Source organism: Schistocerca gregaria, chromosome 4, assembly GCF_023897955.1.
Source record: "Schistocerca gregaria isolate iqSchGreg1 chromosome 4, iqSchGreg1.2, whole genome shotgun sequence".
Lineage (NCBI taxonomy): Eukaryota > Metazoa > Arthropoda > Insecta > Orthoptera > Acrididae > Schistocerca > Schistocerca gregaria.
The window spans coordinates 258,286,536-258,303,585 of NC_064923.1; the positions used below are offsets into that span (position 1 = coordinate 258,286,536).

A 17,050-nucleotide genomic window follows, 5' to 3' on the forward strand; every position below is an offset into this window, starting at 1 on the left:
TCTTATCTTCTTTTGTGTCTCCGAAGGATAAACATGCCTAATCTTGTGTCAGACAATCAAACTTGTGTAACAATTGTTTTGCGTATCTGACGAGGGGAAACTCGAAGCTACCGTCCCCTCCTCATGAAATTATGAGAACGGCTAGTCGGATGTTACCACACACAGACTGAAAGTTTGTTTTTGACTGAACCGCATGACATCAGTTTGTCACAACAATAACTTATTTCAGGAACATACAATTTGACCACCATTGTTGCCTCACTTCACAAGTGCAGGAGGGTGTGGTCACAGGGTAGACAGCAACAGAGGGACGCTTTGAGAAGATAGTCCAAGAAGAATAGCTGCAACCAGAACAAGGGCTTTGTTTTCACACCATCTATTAGCATACACCACGCGAGAATTACCACTGCTGTGACAGTGGCTAGTCGATCGCTGGAGTATGCAAAGAACTTTAAGGTTTTTAACTTGCTCCTCCATAGGGAGCCAAAAGGGAAGGGGTGTCTCACCAGAGGGCCTCGTTGCCACCATGTCTTGACTTTGAACAAAGGTCACACCAAGGATATCTAAAGGACTTTGCTCCAACATCACTTTATTGTGTAACCACTCATTTTTGAACACGTGACAAAGGAGACACCCTGACTTTGTCTAGAGAATATGGAAAGAACCGCAAGGACACGGTCCTCAGGACTGTGTCAGCATCTCCACATTCACGGGCAAACACATCTGAAAAAATTAACAAGATGCAAAAACTATAAACAATTAAACTGCTTAACCACTGCTTCACAAGGAGACGTATCCAAACTACACTGACTGAGGGATGTCACCAAATGTTATTCATTGGTCTCTTGCAATTGTTTGTGGTTTGGGGATGGTGGGAATTAAGACCCTGTTCATTACCCCATTCTTTTACCAACAAAATTTTGATGATGAAATAAGTTTGCTGTCTCTATTTATCACATTCAAATTTCATCTTTACTTCATTATTATGTCTTGCTGTGCAGGTTTCAGTTATTAGTCTTCTTTCGTCTGAGCACTGTTCAAACAAACACACACACACACACACACACACACACACACACACACACACACACACACAGAGAGAGAGAGAGAGAGAGAGAGAGAGAGAGAGAGAGAGAGAGAGAAGCACACACCACTGCCCTAGCTTTCATAACTATTCATTCCTTCCCCAGGGAGGACACTGATGGGTGAGAAAATTAAAAATGGAATGGCAGATCACTCAAATCACAGGATGAGAAGGAACCAACTGTTGACAACATGTTTTCTCAAGGGAATTTGACTTTTCATACAAAATTCCAATTTGACATATGATGCCTTCTTGTTTTATTTATGATATGCCAAAGCTGTATTAATCACATACAAGTAAAAGAAAACTAATATTAAAGTTCATTGTGAAATGTTAGTGACGAGCCGCTGTGCGCTTCGGACCAACATACAAGCCACGACCTCCCCTGCAGAAGTCCTCCACAGATGGGGACAAAACACTGGGTTATCTAATTGATTATATAAGACCACAGCATAATACTCTGTGAGTTTTAGTAATGTTGAACTATATGTTAGTTAAATGTTTTTTTCAATGGTTTAAAAGAGCTATCAATCCCAGACAGCAAAACCCAAATACACAAATTCTCAGATAAAATTTTACTTTGAAACTGTCAAAATCATTCATGATTTCAGAACATACACATGAAATTATGAACATTTAAGATGTTAGAGAGAAAGTATCACATATATTCGAGATTCAGAAAATTTCTAGATACAGGAATCTTAATATAAATATGCACACACACCTTTACAGTTCTGTCTCTTGAGCCAGTAATTAACACAACTCCATTGCAATCAACAGCATCTATATTAGATGTGTGACTTGAAGTCTGCGCAAATAACAGTTCTCCAGTGGCACAAGACCAACCACAAATTGCTGCATCCCTGACAAATTAACATAGCTGTGATTAGTCTAAAACTCAAAATAAATATTTACATATTTCTAACAGTTTAGCACATATTAAAGAGAGAGAGAGATTTATATATGGATGTTTTGGGGAAAATATTGATAAATTAAGTAACAACCATTCCGGATAGATCTGGATGACTCCACTGCCTCTATTACATAGTTCACATCATATGCAGAAGGACAACTCTGGGTACATGCAAAAATCCAAATGTGAATGGAACAGGCAAAGTAATTAATGATGTAATAAGTACTCTTCCTGTGTAATGAATAGTGTTTTGCATAGCATGACTGATTATTTTAATGAATTATTGAACTGGGTGCAAAAAATTTCAACATGTCGGAGCATGTTTGCTTCTGATACTGACGAAAACACCAGTCCTGGATTAAACTGGTTGTCACATTAATTAATGATTTAGTACAGAGTGTCTGTTCCCTACACAAACAAAGACAAGATGGTGAAACTGTAATAAATGCGACTGTGCAGTGAAGTAATATTTCCATCAGGTAATTCAAGGGAAGAATACTTTTATAATGGTTTTATTCACAACAACAAAACATCTGCACAGGCTGTAAATCAACACTTCACAGCAAATTTGCAAACAAAGGACCTCAGGATAAGTTAGAACACCTAAGGCTTTCAAACTATTAGAAACCAAACATGATGGTTTCTGTGGATGGGTCAATCTTATTACAGGAATCATACCCACACAAAGTTCAGAATGAAATATTGCAATGTGATCTCAATTTATTTAAAAAAGAATCTAGTTCTTATAAAAAACGGTCCCTCAAATGAGGGAAAAACAAAAGCTGAGGGAAAAACAAAAGCAACAAAAAGAGTCACTGATAATACTCTGTATGGCAACCAGCTATGGAGGGGGAGGGGTAGTGTCAAGCACAGATTGTGTCTTTATCCAATAGTTTATGTTTGTGTTTTTACAAAGAAGTTTAGAGTTATTAAAATATAAAAGATATCAGTAATTGTTTTAATTTGTGATTTGATTCTGTGTGATTTTAGTAATGTAGTTTTGCACTGCCTGCAGGGCTATATTCATGTAATTTTTGTCTCGTGTTTTAATGGTCATCCTGGAGTAACCAGTTTCATTACTTTAGTACATTCTCTGATTCTATTATATGGTTCTGCATTGTGGGAGATGGATAGGAACTAGACACAAGTGCAGAGGAACCTAGCTGCTGTCTGCAAACAACTAGGATATGTGTAGGCCCTGTTTGGCAGATCTTAGGCTGCTACCCTTGAGGTAAAGCACTATTGGGGAACCTTTGATGCCTCTGGAAATCTTGATGTCACTGCACGTTCCAAAGTGCATAAGCAGATTAACCTTGCTTCTCCACTTGGTAAAAAAGAACATGATAAACAGGGAAAATACGTTACTGGCCATTAAAATTGCTACACCACGAAAATGGCGTGCTACAGACGCAAAATTTAACAAACAGGTAGAAGATGTGTGATATACAAATGATTAGCTTTTCAGAGCATTCACACAAGGTTGGTTTTTTGGTGGTGACACCTACAACGTGCTGACATGAGGAAAGTTTCCAACCGATTTCTCATACAAAAACAGCAGTTGACCGGCATTGCCTGGTGAAACGTCGTCGTGATGCCTTGTGTAAGGAGGAGAAGTGTGCACCATCACGTTTCCGACTTAGATAAAGGTCGGATTGTAGCCTACCGTGATTTTGGTTAATCATATCGCGACATTGCTGCTTGCGCTGGTCGAGATCCAATGACTGTTAGCAGAATACGGAATCGGTGAGTTCAGGAGGGTAATACGGAACATTGTGCAGGATCCCAACGGCCTCATATCACTAGCAGTCGAGATGACAGGCAACTTATCTGCATGGCTTAACGGATTTTGCAGCCACAATTCGATCACCGAGTCAACAGATAGGGAAGTTCGCAAGACAACAACCATCTGCACGAACAGTTCGACAACGTTTGCAGAAGCATGGACTATCAGCTCAGAGACCATGGCTGCAGTTACCCTTGATGCTGCATCACAGACAGGAGTGCCTGTGATGGTGTACTCAACGACGAACCTGGGCGCACGAATGGCAAAACGTCATTTTTTCGGATGAATCCAGGTTCTGTTTTCAGCATCATGATGGTCGCATCCATGTTTGGCAACATTGTGGTAAATGCACATTGGAAGTGTGTATTCGTCATTGCCATACTGACGTATCACCCAGTGTGATGGTATGGGTTGCGATTGGTTACATGTCTGTCACCTCTTGTTCACATCGACGGCACTTTGAACAGTGGACGTTACATTTCAGATGTGTTACGGCCCGTGACCTTACCCTTCATTTGATCCCTGTGAAACCCTACATTTCAGCAGGATAATGCATGACCGCATGTTGCAGGTCCTGTACGGGCCTTTCTGGATACAGAAAATGTTCGACTGCTGTCCTGGCCAGCACATTCTCCAGATCTCTCACCAATTGAAAACATCTGGTAAATTGTGGCCGAGCAACTGGCTCGTCACAATACACAAGTCACTACTCTTTGGGACTGTTGTACTGCGTTGAAACTGCATGGGCAGCTGTACCTGTACACGCCATCCAAGCTCTGTTTGACACAATGCCCAGGCGTATCAAGGCTGTTATTATGGCCAGAGGTGGTTGTTCTGCGTACTGATTTCTCAGGATCTATGCACCCTAATTGCATGAAAATGTAATCACATGTCAGTTCTGGTATAAAATATTTGTCCAACGAATACCCATTTATCATCTGCATTTCCTCTTGGTGTAGCAATTTTAATGACCAGTAGTGTACATGTTCAGAGCTAATCATCTCTCTGCTTACTTCTGCCCCATCCCTAATATTATTAGTTTCGATTTCAGTACCTCCTTTCAAATTCGCTCCATACACTCTTAATAAAAATGTAAACAACAAAAAATAATTCTGACATTGATATATACCACCCATTTACAGACAGACACTCCAAATTTGCTGTTACAGGAATGATCAACCAGCTCTTCAATCATAAGTATGGCCCGAACCAAACTGCGCTCAAAAACATTCACATACAAAATATATTGCTCACATTCCACTTCAATGGCTGCTTCACAACCAGAACCATGTTTTCTCCTTTCACTGTGCCTGCTTCCCGGTATTTCACTTGCGGAAATCGTTCCTTCAGTGTATTCTGGTCACTTGCAATTATGTTTTTCAGCAAAATCTCCCTATCTATCACTCTGCTGCTGTTCCTACCACATTTCCTAACCACCACTCCCTCCCCAACACCCACCGACCGACACACACACACACACACACACACACACACACACACACACACACACACACACACACCTACTCCACCAGTTTCATATGCTTCTTTACCCCTCACTCTAGTCAAGACATAATCCAGTAGTCACTCCTTACACTTTTTTCTCAGTAGTTTTCTGAAACAGAAAACACTCAGCATAAGAGGGACTTCACAAAATCTGTAACTACTTTAGCCGCACGTAAAATAAAGTAACAATGTAGCAAGAATAATGGAACATGGAGAAGTTTGTATGACTACTTATTAATCGTTGACAAGTGTGAAGTGCCCCGTGCAACATGCTTGCAAACCTTTTTAGTGGTTGGCTTTGCCTGATAAACATACGTGCAGACACGGAGACTACATAAAGAAAGGAATTATGTATAAAAAGGGTACAACTGCCTCAATGAAGATACAGACATTTGTTACTGCCACATTCTACAACACACAGAAAAATTATTACAAATAACAATTTTTACTACAAAAAAAATAATAGTATTTCCAATGTTCCTAGTGCACTATTGTGACCATCATCCTTTTTTGTGACACTTTAGCCAAATTTCTGTTTGTTATAGTCTCTAATAGTGAGTGCCTTATATTATGAAAAGATACAAATATCAGCATCTACCTGCTACCACTGATGATAATTTCATCATGTATTACAAATCTGCAAATATCATCAGTGTGTCCTTTCAGGGAGAACAGGGCACGGGAAACGTTTAAACCTTTCTTCGTTCGCTTGTATCCCTCTATCACATTTCCTCTGCTCAGCCACAGAACCTTGTCAGACAATGACAACCATGGCATGTACCTACAACAATAAGAGAAAAACTCATGACACTGTAAAGGTTTTACTATTCAATTTAACTGACAGTGTCAGTTAACTGATAAAAGTTCTCACAAGTGGAACACCTGAAAACAAACAAATAAAGATAAAAAACATTCCAATCTATTTCTGTGTGTGTGCTGATGGTCATGTTGCTGCTGAACTTCCTTAATAAAAAAATCATTTATGAATGTCAAAAACGTCACAGTCGACATAAAGATCACTACTCTGATAGTGTGACTATACCAGTTTAATTATTAGAATGATAAAATTATATATTCACTCCAATACCATACTGAATTGTTCTTCAGTTACAAACTTTTACATTCACTCATCGTTGTTTATTTTCCATCAGGTTTTGGTGTAATCAACACATATTTATGCCAGATCCACAGTGGTTCCCTAAGAAGTCCATTTGTTAACTGTCAACTCATTCTATTGGGTGGCTGGCTGCTTTGGTATCTAGCAGCATTTCCCTGAACCTGTGTGGCGTTGAAGTATAATGGAGGTTTACAACAATACTGACACAGTGGCACAAACATTTATACAATATTTCGACAATCAAATGAGAAAAACAACCGCAAGCAAACCACAGAGGCACTCATGCTTGCTACACTGCATAGTTTCCACAATTAAAAACATAATACTCAATTTAGTTATTACAATATGAGAACATAATCAAGAACATTACAAGACACAAAAAAATGGTCCTAGCAAAGCCCAAACAACATAAGCAGTGATACAGTTTTGGCTCCCAGTCAAAATACTTCAATGAATACTTTCTTCTAAAAACAAATTTTGCAGTAAGATAGTGCTTGCTTTGCTTTAAGTCTAAGACTGTAGCTTTTGATCATGAATAAGAAGTGCATAAATTCAAGTTCCACCTCATCCTTTTTTATCTGTTGGGAGTACTCATATTAATGAGTCCCAACTGTGGAGTGAAAATGCTGACAAGAAAGTTTTAATGGAATTCATTCCTTTCATATGTGGGAGGCACACACTAAGATCATGGCTTTCCTTAAAAATTTGGAAATAATGTTATAAATAACAGAGCAGGCTGTTCCAGCTCAAGTGCCAGCGTGTCAGCAGCTGGGACCCAAGGGGAGAGGTGAGCAATGCAAACAGCTCATAAAATCTGTGACAACACTATTACTGCATTTAAGCATGCAGTTTTCCCATTGCTTAAGGAGCCTGGAGTCTTACTTTGCAGAGTTTTAGTTGCTGGCTGAAGCAATTACTTCAATAATTGTCTCATTAGATACCTATATCATTCTTGCAAAGTTAATGCAAGATTTTTCAATGGTTAGTGCTTGCAGATGGACAACGCTTAATAGTTATTACTTTCTATTCATTACGGTAGATACAAGGTGGTTTGATGAGTTTGGTAAAAGTGCAAGGAAAAAAATGTTTGTTTCACAAAGAACTCTCCTTATTTCTTAATACAGGCTCCTTTGAAGGATACGCACTTGGTCCAGTCACCCTCAAACTTTTTCATCCCATCAGAAAAATAGGTTCTGTCACACTCTGCAAAATACTCATTGCCTGCAACTACCACTTCCTCATTTGGTGAAAATTTCTTCCCAGCAAGATAAAATTTCAAGTTAGGGAACAGGAAGAAGTCACTTTGGGGACTAAGTCTCACAAACAGAGCACATGTGGAACCAGTTCAAAGCCCCATTGATGCACTTCTTCCAGTGTTATCACTGATTTGTACGATGGTGCATTATCCTGCTGAAAGAGCCCTTTTCGCGTGCCACCACTTAAATGGCGATGGCTAAAAAGACAGTGCCCAATACGCAACCTAGCTAAAATGATCTCCTCGCAACAAGAGGGCTGAGAAGAGGTTAGTCAAGCCACTGGGAGAGGTTTAATTTCTCCCGAGCTTGTTCCCGTGAACAAAAGACCAGTGTTGATGCCAAAGTGACAGAGGGCAAAATGGAGATCATCAGAAGGAATGGAAGAGCTAGCAGGCCAAGGTAAGAGGAATGGGGAGGAGGGAACAAATTAAGTGTAGTCACCTCGGCAGAGGCCAAGTGCCATCCTTAAGACTCATTGCTACAGGGCACAGAGGCTGCAGGGTACTGTCTCTCAAAATCTACAGAGGCATCAGCATTCTCCCTGGGTCAGCCTGCAGATTCCAGAGCAGAAAAATGGTAGGTGGTGGGCCCAGGCAAACTGGAGGCTGGTCGGGTGTGGGTATCACGCGGTGACACCATTGATGAGAATCTGAGTCGGAAAACAGCAAGACCATTTGCCTTTGTTCAATTTCTTAGAGCTTTTACAGTTGACAAATGAAGACTTAAGACATTTGTTGGTTGGAGGGACATAAAAAAATCTTTATAAGAGTATTCCTTTTGTCCTGTCCAGGATGCAGGTTGTGTAGCAGGCAATTTTTCTGCCTGGGGCAAAGATACGGTGGCTTGTTGTGCAGCTGTAGGAGAAAGAGGTAGTGATGCTAGGTATAGCAAGAGCGGTATGACAAGTGCCAAATGGTAAAATGCAGGGCTTTTGACTAGCCAACAACTTGCGAGCAACGGCACAGGGTACCTTTTTCTTCAAACAGATCTCCTGAACAGCCCTCTCATTGAGGTACATGGGACACTCATGGGATGGGGTGGCATGGTCACCTTTACAATTGATACAGGGGGGAGAAGGAGGCGGGCAATTGCCCTTGTGAGCATCTCCACCACAATTAGCACATTTGGCTGCGTTTTGACAGGACATGCACGTGTGGTTACACCAATGACACTGGTAGGAACACATTAGGTTTGGAATGTATGGTTGGACCTTGATGACTTCACAGCCTGCTTTAATCTTCAATTGAGGCACTACTTAATCAAATGTGAGAAAAAGATTGTGTCTAGGTACAAAGGTTGCATCAACCTTTCCCACTACCCAATGGACCACAGTAACACCCTCATCAGAGAGATAAGTTTGGATTTCACCCTCGGTCAACCATCAAGAAGTTGAGTGTAAATAACACCATGTTAAGAATTCAGCGTGTGGTGGGCCTCGACATGAAAAGGATAGCAGTGGAGGAGCGAAGCTGTAAGCAGTTGTTGGATTTAAAACTCACAATTGGTCTCTAGAAGCAAAGTCTCATTATGTAAGCAAGAGCAGGATTTCACAGGGCCTGCAATTGCATCAACACCTTTCTGAGTAATAAACGGATTAACCATAGCAAAAGACTGACCTTTAGTAAATTATCCTTAGCCTCACTCCATTTACATTTAGCAGATATGGACTGGGATGATGATTGGCTCATTGCAAAGAAATACCCCGACTGCCAGCATCTCCAATGGTGCGCTCCTTCCAACAGGGGACCCTCTCAGAGGGGTCTCACCCACCTTATGTGATTGTCCACACCTCAGGTCACACCTCCCAAACTCCCAGACAGAAAACCCAGCAATTGGGAAGATAACAGCTCAGGCAATCACACCTCCCTGGGACTGGCCTGTACCAAGGGGTACGTGTGGATCCTCAAAGAGTGGTGAGCCCTTGGGACAAGGGAGGGGAGGGGAGGGGAGGGGAGGGGAGGGGCACACACTGATATGTATGCCAAAAGCACCACACAATGGAGGGTCCTCTCGCTGGAGCAATAAGTCATGCATCTGAGGATTGTAGCCTATGCAAAGGCGAGTAAGGAGGACCTCATCCCATTTTCATGGCTGAAAGGAGGTACGCCACAGCTGCAAAGTGGGCTTTACTAGATGCAGATTTCTGTCTGCCACTTCCAGCCAATCGTCTTCCCATCGAAGCACAATCCTATGTCTCAACAGTGAGGTAATAACATGCAAGGGGATGGAACACTGAAATAACTGAGGATCATAACATGCCTCCTTAGCTGCTACATCTGCCCTTTATTCCCGACAATACACATTTGCCCTGGTACCCGTCAGAAAGACACCTTCTCCAACTGTTGTAGCTGGAGGAGGGCTTCCTGGATGTTCTGGGCTACTTTGTCTGCTGGGTACAAGCATTGTAGAGAGTGAAGAGCACTTAGAGAATCCAAACAAATTTAGCATTCAAAGCACATCTCATCTGCTCCAGTACCAGCAAGATAACATATAATTCTGTGTCGAAGATAGCAAAGCCTCAAGGCAGTCTGACCTTGAGGACACAATCAAGGAAAACAAGAGCAACCAAAGGAGTCTCCCTGTTTAGACCCATCTGTGAAGATAGCTGCACAGTTGTGGTGGTCCATTAAAATGTCATAAAATAATGTACTAAAACAGATAACATGGATAACAGAGTGCAATCTCTCCTGTATTACAGCAAATCTAAAATTACTCTGGGTCTCTGCAGTAACCATGGTGGCAGGCTGTCAAAATCCTGGATTTGGGTTTGCATGTGCTCCACACCAAGCGACTCCAGCACACACCGCAGATGGATCCCAAACAGCATTGTTGCCCGTGGATAATTGGAGAAAAGGCAGTCCAGAGGTGGAAGAGCAACTGTAGGGCATGCAGGTGAATTCGGAGCCCGCAAGGATCTTATATGTCTGACAGACCGTGAGCAGCTTTCAGCAAATGGTGAGTGGCAGTTCTCCAGCCTCAGCACAGAGACTGGGCACAAAGCTGGTCCTGTAAGCACAAGTGGCTATCCTAATCCTCTCATGGCAAATACCATCAACAATTTACAGGTATGAAGGCCTCACTGACATGTATACTGTGCACACACAGTCCAGCTGTGAATGCACAAATGCCCAATAAAACTGGAGCAGACAGCCCTATGTGCTACCTCCCCCCCTCCCCCCATATGCAAGTCATGTAAATTAAAAATACAAACGAGAATGATTAAATGAACACACACTTATCTGCAAAAAACTAGTCTTAGCAGTCCACATCTCCACACAATAAGTTGCAACTAACGAGTCACAGCTGCAAAACTGGAGGAAGCATAGAAAACAACAAAATCATCCACAAATAAAGCACCTTGTACAGGACTCTTTACTGTAGACTTGATAACTGTTTATGGTTATGGCAAAGAAGGGTGACACTTGAAAAAACTGCTCTGAGGGACACCATTCTCCTGCTTAAAATGAGCTGCCACTGTCACACCAACACATGACCTAAAACAAATCACCAAGACTGGACAGATTGTGTGAAGATGGGGTAGTGGGCATCAAAGGCCAATTGATGGAGTTGCAAGAGAATACTGTGTCTCCAAGTAGTGTTGTACATCTTACTGATAAAGAATACATCAAGACAGACATGTTTACTTAGGAAAGCTTGCTGAGTAGTGACCTCTTAGTAAGGTCAGGTTGTCTACAGTGGACCAAAATCTCTGGAATTCACACAGAGTGGCTCTGGAGTCGCACAGTCTGAGGTCCTTTCGTGGTTTGATGAGAGGTATCATTGTCTCTCTCCACAAGCTGCCATATCAAATTAAAACATTCACGGAAGATTTCCTTCGACACTGATGGGAAATGTCTAAGCATGCAGTACAGGATTTGGTTGTGAACGAGTGCAGAATTATGAGTTTCAGACACTGCCAATTACAGCTCCCACATAGAGAAAGACTAGCTGTAAGACTCAGAATTTTGGGGTCTTAAGTCGAACGTCCCCCTATCTGTAGTCTCACAGTAGGGGGAAAATGCTAGATTCTGGCTGTCACTGGCAATAATCGCTGCAAAATGCTGCCACCATTCGAGTGATGTCTCCAGGCATTGTTTGGACACACCCCTGTTTCAGCATTGCTGCTGTTTGTAAATGGCACTTATCAGTCCACTAAGGTATAGGCTGCCTCCTAAGATGACCTGAAGACTTCAATTGGGAAATCAGCAGCATAATGGATCACTTGGGTGATGCAGTCCAATTTTCATGGACCCTGTCATGCTGTTCAAACACAGCCAGCTGGCTGAACAGTGGCCAGTTAGCCCTGATGACTATCCATTTCAGTGCCTTCCACTCACTCAACCAATCCTCCATCCAGAACATGGCTCCACAGTGGGAAGTGGTCATTAGAACGAAGGTCATCAGTCGCTTTCCACTGTGCTGAGTCTGCAAGGGCTGGGTCTGCAAGGGCTGGAGAGCAGAAAGAGAGGTTGACAGCTGAGGATGACCCAGTAACAGCCAAAGAAATGAGTGCGGCTGCCTGTGTTGAAGATGCACAGCTCATGAGACACCATGATGTTCTATAAGACTCAACCCCTGGGCCAAATATAGTTCAAGCTTCATAACACATTATCGGCATTGAAATCACCCAGTGAGAAAAATGAGTGGTGGAGTTGTGCAAAAAGGCTTGCGAGAATCTCAGAGTCTATTGCATCCTGTGGAGGTAAACACAGGTAGCACATAGTGATGATCTCACCCACGTGAACAGAGCAGCTTGTAGCTCAACAACCAAGGAGAGAGTGGAGGAGTGGTGCCTGTTATTGATAAATGCAGGTTGTCCTTTCGGTGAATGATATAGTCCCATATCACACAGGCATCAGTGTTTCTTTGTTTACACAGGAGGGGGGGGGGGGGGGGGTGCCAGTGGAAGGAGCTTCAATTTCTCCACATCTCATGAACCCATAAATGCTCCACTGTAGTATGAGAGCCATTTATCAAGGGGTAACACCTTCACCATGTCTTTCCATCCCATCTGGGAGGGGAGACTGTAGTGGGTGGAGGGTCAGTTCTGGGGGAAAATGAGTGCTCTAGGCCAGCTTCAAGCTCCCTCATCTCCAAAGACAAATCATGAGAATGTCAGTGAGCAATGTCAAAATGATCAGATTGCTTACTTCTGCTCTCCATCAGTGGCTGGGTCTGACTCAGCCTTTGATTTTTTGCCCTGAGTAGTCTTCAGAAACATAAATGCGGAACTAATAGTGGCAATGGTGTATGGTGGACCATATTGAACCTTTGGAGGAGCAGGGAGCTCCACAGCATTAGCTACTAAGGCCTTGTCTGATGTGGGAGGAAGTATACACTTCAAACTAAGTGCAGCAGCACAAGTGCACTGCCAAATGCAGGTACTAGTGCGGAAACCTCCGTTTGTGTAGCAGCACCAGTTTTCTGAACCAGCTTTTTAACAACCAAAGCAAAGCAAAGCAAAGCAAAGCAAAGCAAAGCAAAGCAAAGCAAAGCAAAGCAAAGCAGGTAAGGAATTTTGGGGGCTGTATGAACTTCAAAATCTGGTCTCATACGGGATGTGTCTTGTCAGTTTGATCTGTTGTACATTCCATTCTTCAAGGAAGACACATCAGTCCCTACTCCAGACAGGGTGAGCCCCAGAGCAATTCAAACACTCCTTTGTGGATAGCCTTACCACATTTGCCACAAGTGGCTTCTCCCTTAAATCCAAGAGTGTTGTGCCCAACATGCGGGCATTTAAAACGGCACACTGGGTTGGGGGACACACGACACAGCAAAGAAAAACTGCCTTAATATGCCCTGGGAATTTCGTCCTATTAAAAGTGAGGATGAACAAGTCAGATATGATCAGATTGCCTACCACCCTTTTCATGATATTCTGCACATCTACAATGCTTTCTAGGAGCCACTCAACTTTCAGGTCTTCTTTGGGATGTCCACCAGATCTCTGCACAGCACAAAACCTTTACTGTAGTTTTTAAGGTGATAGGGAGCACTGTCTCAATGGAATATTCCACAAGGCATTTGGCCTTCTGCAGGTTTGTCACTTGTTGAGAACTTGAGGTTTCAACCAACAGTGTCCCATTCCACAACCACTTAGCATATTTTAATGTACCTGCAATCTCCTCTAAACCATTTTGAATGTGAAAAGGTGCAACTTTTTCAAAGCTTCCCTCCTTCATTTTAACTAACAAAAGCAGCATGTATTCTATTACAAGGACAGTAGAATTCTGAACCATCTCTGAGTCTGGTGTTCGTATCTACCAGCAGCCCACCCATTCCATTGGGAAGCGGGAGAGAAAATTTCGAAGGATCCACCTCTGTCGCACAACCAGCTAGCGAAATTAAAAGTCCAGCTATACAGAGCCCCACATTCTTGAGTAAGTCTTACACAACTGAGGTGACAGATTCCCCAGTGATTGGCCGCTAATGACTGTTTCACCTCAACAGCCTTGCATCTCATCAGCATGCAGCATACCTCGAGATTGAGAAGCTTTTTATAGAGGTTTTCACCATACTCTCATTCGGGCGGTCAAGCCAAGAACTCCATTCCCTGTTATACACTACCATCCATCACTGCACCGCATAGTGTTCACCAGAGCTTACAGTGACAGAGGACTGGCGGTGCATACCAGTCCCCAGTTCAGGAACCCCAGGGTGTTGAGCCCAAAATTATTTTTTAAATCATCAGAATAATCAAGCTTACCTATCATAAAGGTGCAACAAACATATCCTATTCTTTCATGGAAATTTAGCAGACTTCTATATGATGGCACAGTCAGTTTGTTGACTTTTCTTTTCTCTTTGTTACATACACTAAAGAGTTACCGTTATGAGCTTTTTTGCTATAGAAGTGTTAATATTCTCTGACAATCCATGCAAACTCTTGACAGTCTGAAAGTTGCCTCCCCCCCCCCTTCCCTCATAAAATATGGCAACACAAAGTTTGTGTTGGTAAAGAATAACTCACCCCCACCTAGAACACCAGAAGTGTAGCACACACTCAGATGCCCCACACTTGTGAAGTTTTAGTTACAGTACACATGTATCTCCCTTGTGTATTGCTCATCTTAACACCAGCAGTATTTCTTAAGACACCGACAGTATGACCAAGAAAGTAATTCCTTCATACATACAATGTTGTCATAACACTCAATGGCCATCTCTACAAAATGATCACTCCCCAGCAGGACTAACCATTCTCCAGTTATGAGCATGTTATTTATTCAGGGGTTATGTATCAATATTAAACTAACTGGTAGAAATGTGGGCCTGATAACAACAACTGCGGCATGATTTATGAAAGTTCCACAAATAGTATACAATGCTGAAAACCAGGGCTGGCTAAACCCTCAAAGTTACTGCAACAGCAAAATTTACCTGGTCGTGCTTGCAAAATAACACACTTCCCTGAACCGTCCATTAGTCCAATTTTTGGAAATCTGGCATTTCTCCCACTCACGTAAAGTGCGAAACGATCTGAAAAGCAATTAAAGAACTGGTTAAACGAAACATCTTGTATAAAATTTTGCACATGCAATAGAAATCTGTAAAATTTTCTGCGTAAGTTTACTAAGCAGTTTACTATTCACACGTTGCAACTGTGTGTCATATGACAGATGTTGGTAATGCTTCATAATGTTAAGTCTGAGGCAGCACCAGCCAATGGAAGGATGGTATGGGGTAACAAATGAGTAACTCTTAACCAGATGACATTTATATTCAAAAAAACAGGAATTGCTCAAATTATGTAGATGAATCTTCCTGCAATTCCCCACACTGACATTTCTGTTACTGACATATACTGTGCTTTTTCTTCATAATAGCCCCAACTCTACATAAGATTGATGATTTTATTTCCCATTCACAATCTCCATATTTTTACCTGGAAATATAATGTGTTTGCTTCCCCCTCCCAACTTCTAGCAAAGTTTTACTTACCCGCATTTGATGCTGATGGCGTTAGTTTCAGAGCTCTCAATACCATGGTTATCAAGACCCTTGCTTAATACCAATGTACAGATTTATTGAAAGCAAGTCTGTCTTCATAAGCAATCTTTTGAGGACCACAGCACACCCACCTACCACAGATTTGAAAGACACCCTGCCTAAGACAACACAGGCAATGTTTCCTTATCTATATATTAAAATGAATAGTAAAAGATCATGCACACTCATGCCCTTTCCTCAAACTTATAGAACTACAATAAAATTAGAATGTGAAACATTAAATACAACAAAAATCAGCTGAAGAATTCACTAAGGCATTTTTCTTGGTACATGTTACTGGACGATTATTAATTACCTATGGTTGCCTTACACAGTCATCTCTTGTTTCATTTGTGCCTTGAAAATGATTGTGTGTTCATCTGTCAGAAGTTTTATATACATAAAATTTAAAGAATACCACTCACCGACAACAAATAGCAGAGGTGTCAAGTCATCAAGTAGCACACACTAAAAACTTTCTAGCTTTCAGAACGAATCCTTCGTCTCCACACACACACACACACACACACACACACACACACGTCTGAGCCCCTACTTTGTGTGTGGGGTGGGTACAGGGAGAGATTGGCAGGGCAAGGAACAGGAAGAGGAGTTGGGAGGGGGGGGGAATTTTTTTTTTTTTTTTGTGGTTTTAGGGCGCACAACTACAATGGTCATTAGCGCCCAGACTAAGTTAGGAATGCACCGCGAGGCACAAGGTTAAAACAGCAACTAAAAGGGATAACACTATAAAAGACATATTCACAGGCATAGGATTATTAAAAAAAAAAAAAACAGCATAATCAAATGTCCTTAGATAGGTTTGTCAAATGGATAAAACGAAGAACGCGAGCAGCTGCTTCTGGGTCATCCGCTAAAATGGCATCCAGAGTACATGGCAGGCCAAGATCAACGTGCAGTGTATTAAAATTCAGACAGGATGTTAAAATGTGGTGTACCATCAGCAATTGCCCACATGGGCAGAACGGCGCCAGCGCAGCAGTCAGCAGATGGCAATGGCTGAACTGGCAGTGTCCAATTCATAACTGGGCCAAAACGACCTCCTCCCATCGAGAAGGGTGTGAAGAGGTCGTCCAAGCTGTGGGAAGAGGTTTCAGGGCCCGAAGCTTGTTGTCCGTAAGTGTAGCCCAATCACCATGCCATAGCGATAAAATGCGCTAACAAATGATCCTGCTACAATCTGATGAAGGGACACAACAACAAGCTGTCCGAGGCTGGAGGACCGCAGCCTTAGCCGTGGCATCTGCAGCTTCATTCCCAGGGATACCGACATGGCCAGAAACCCACATAAAGGTAAGCGGAGAACCGTCGTCCGCCAGCTGCTGAAGAGAGCATTGGATCCGGTGCACAAAAGGGTGAACAGGATCCTAATCACTGAGGC

The 17,050-nt window shown here is 42.2% G+C and overlaps 1 protein-coding gene across 1 annotated transcript in view; it reads right to left on the bottom strand.

Moving 5' to 3' along the window:
- Positions 1-17,050, bottom strand: part of LOC126268091 (F-box/WD repeat-containing protein 4-like) — an 84,660-nt gene that overhangs the window by 50,082 nt on the left and 17,528 nt on the right. The window contains exons 2-4 of the mRNA XM_049973597.1: positions 15,040-15,138; positions 5,882-6,064; positions 1,809-1,947 (exon numbers count right to left, since the gene is read on the bottom strand). Coding sequence (XP_049829554.1) covers positions 1,809-1,947; positions 5,882-6,064; positions 15,040-15,138 — 421 coding nt within the window. The remainder of the gene's footprint in view (positions 1-1,808; positions 1,948-5,881; positions 6,065-15,039; positions 15,139-17,050) is intronic.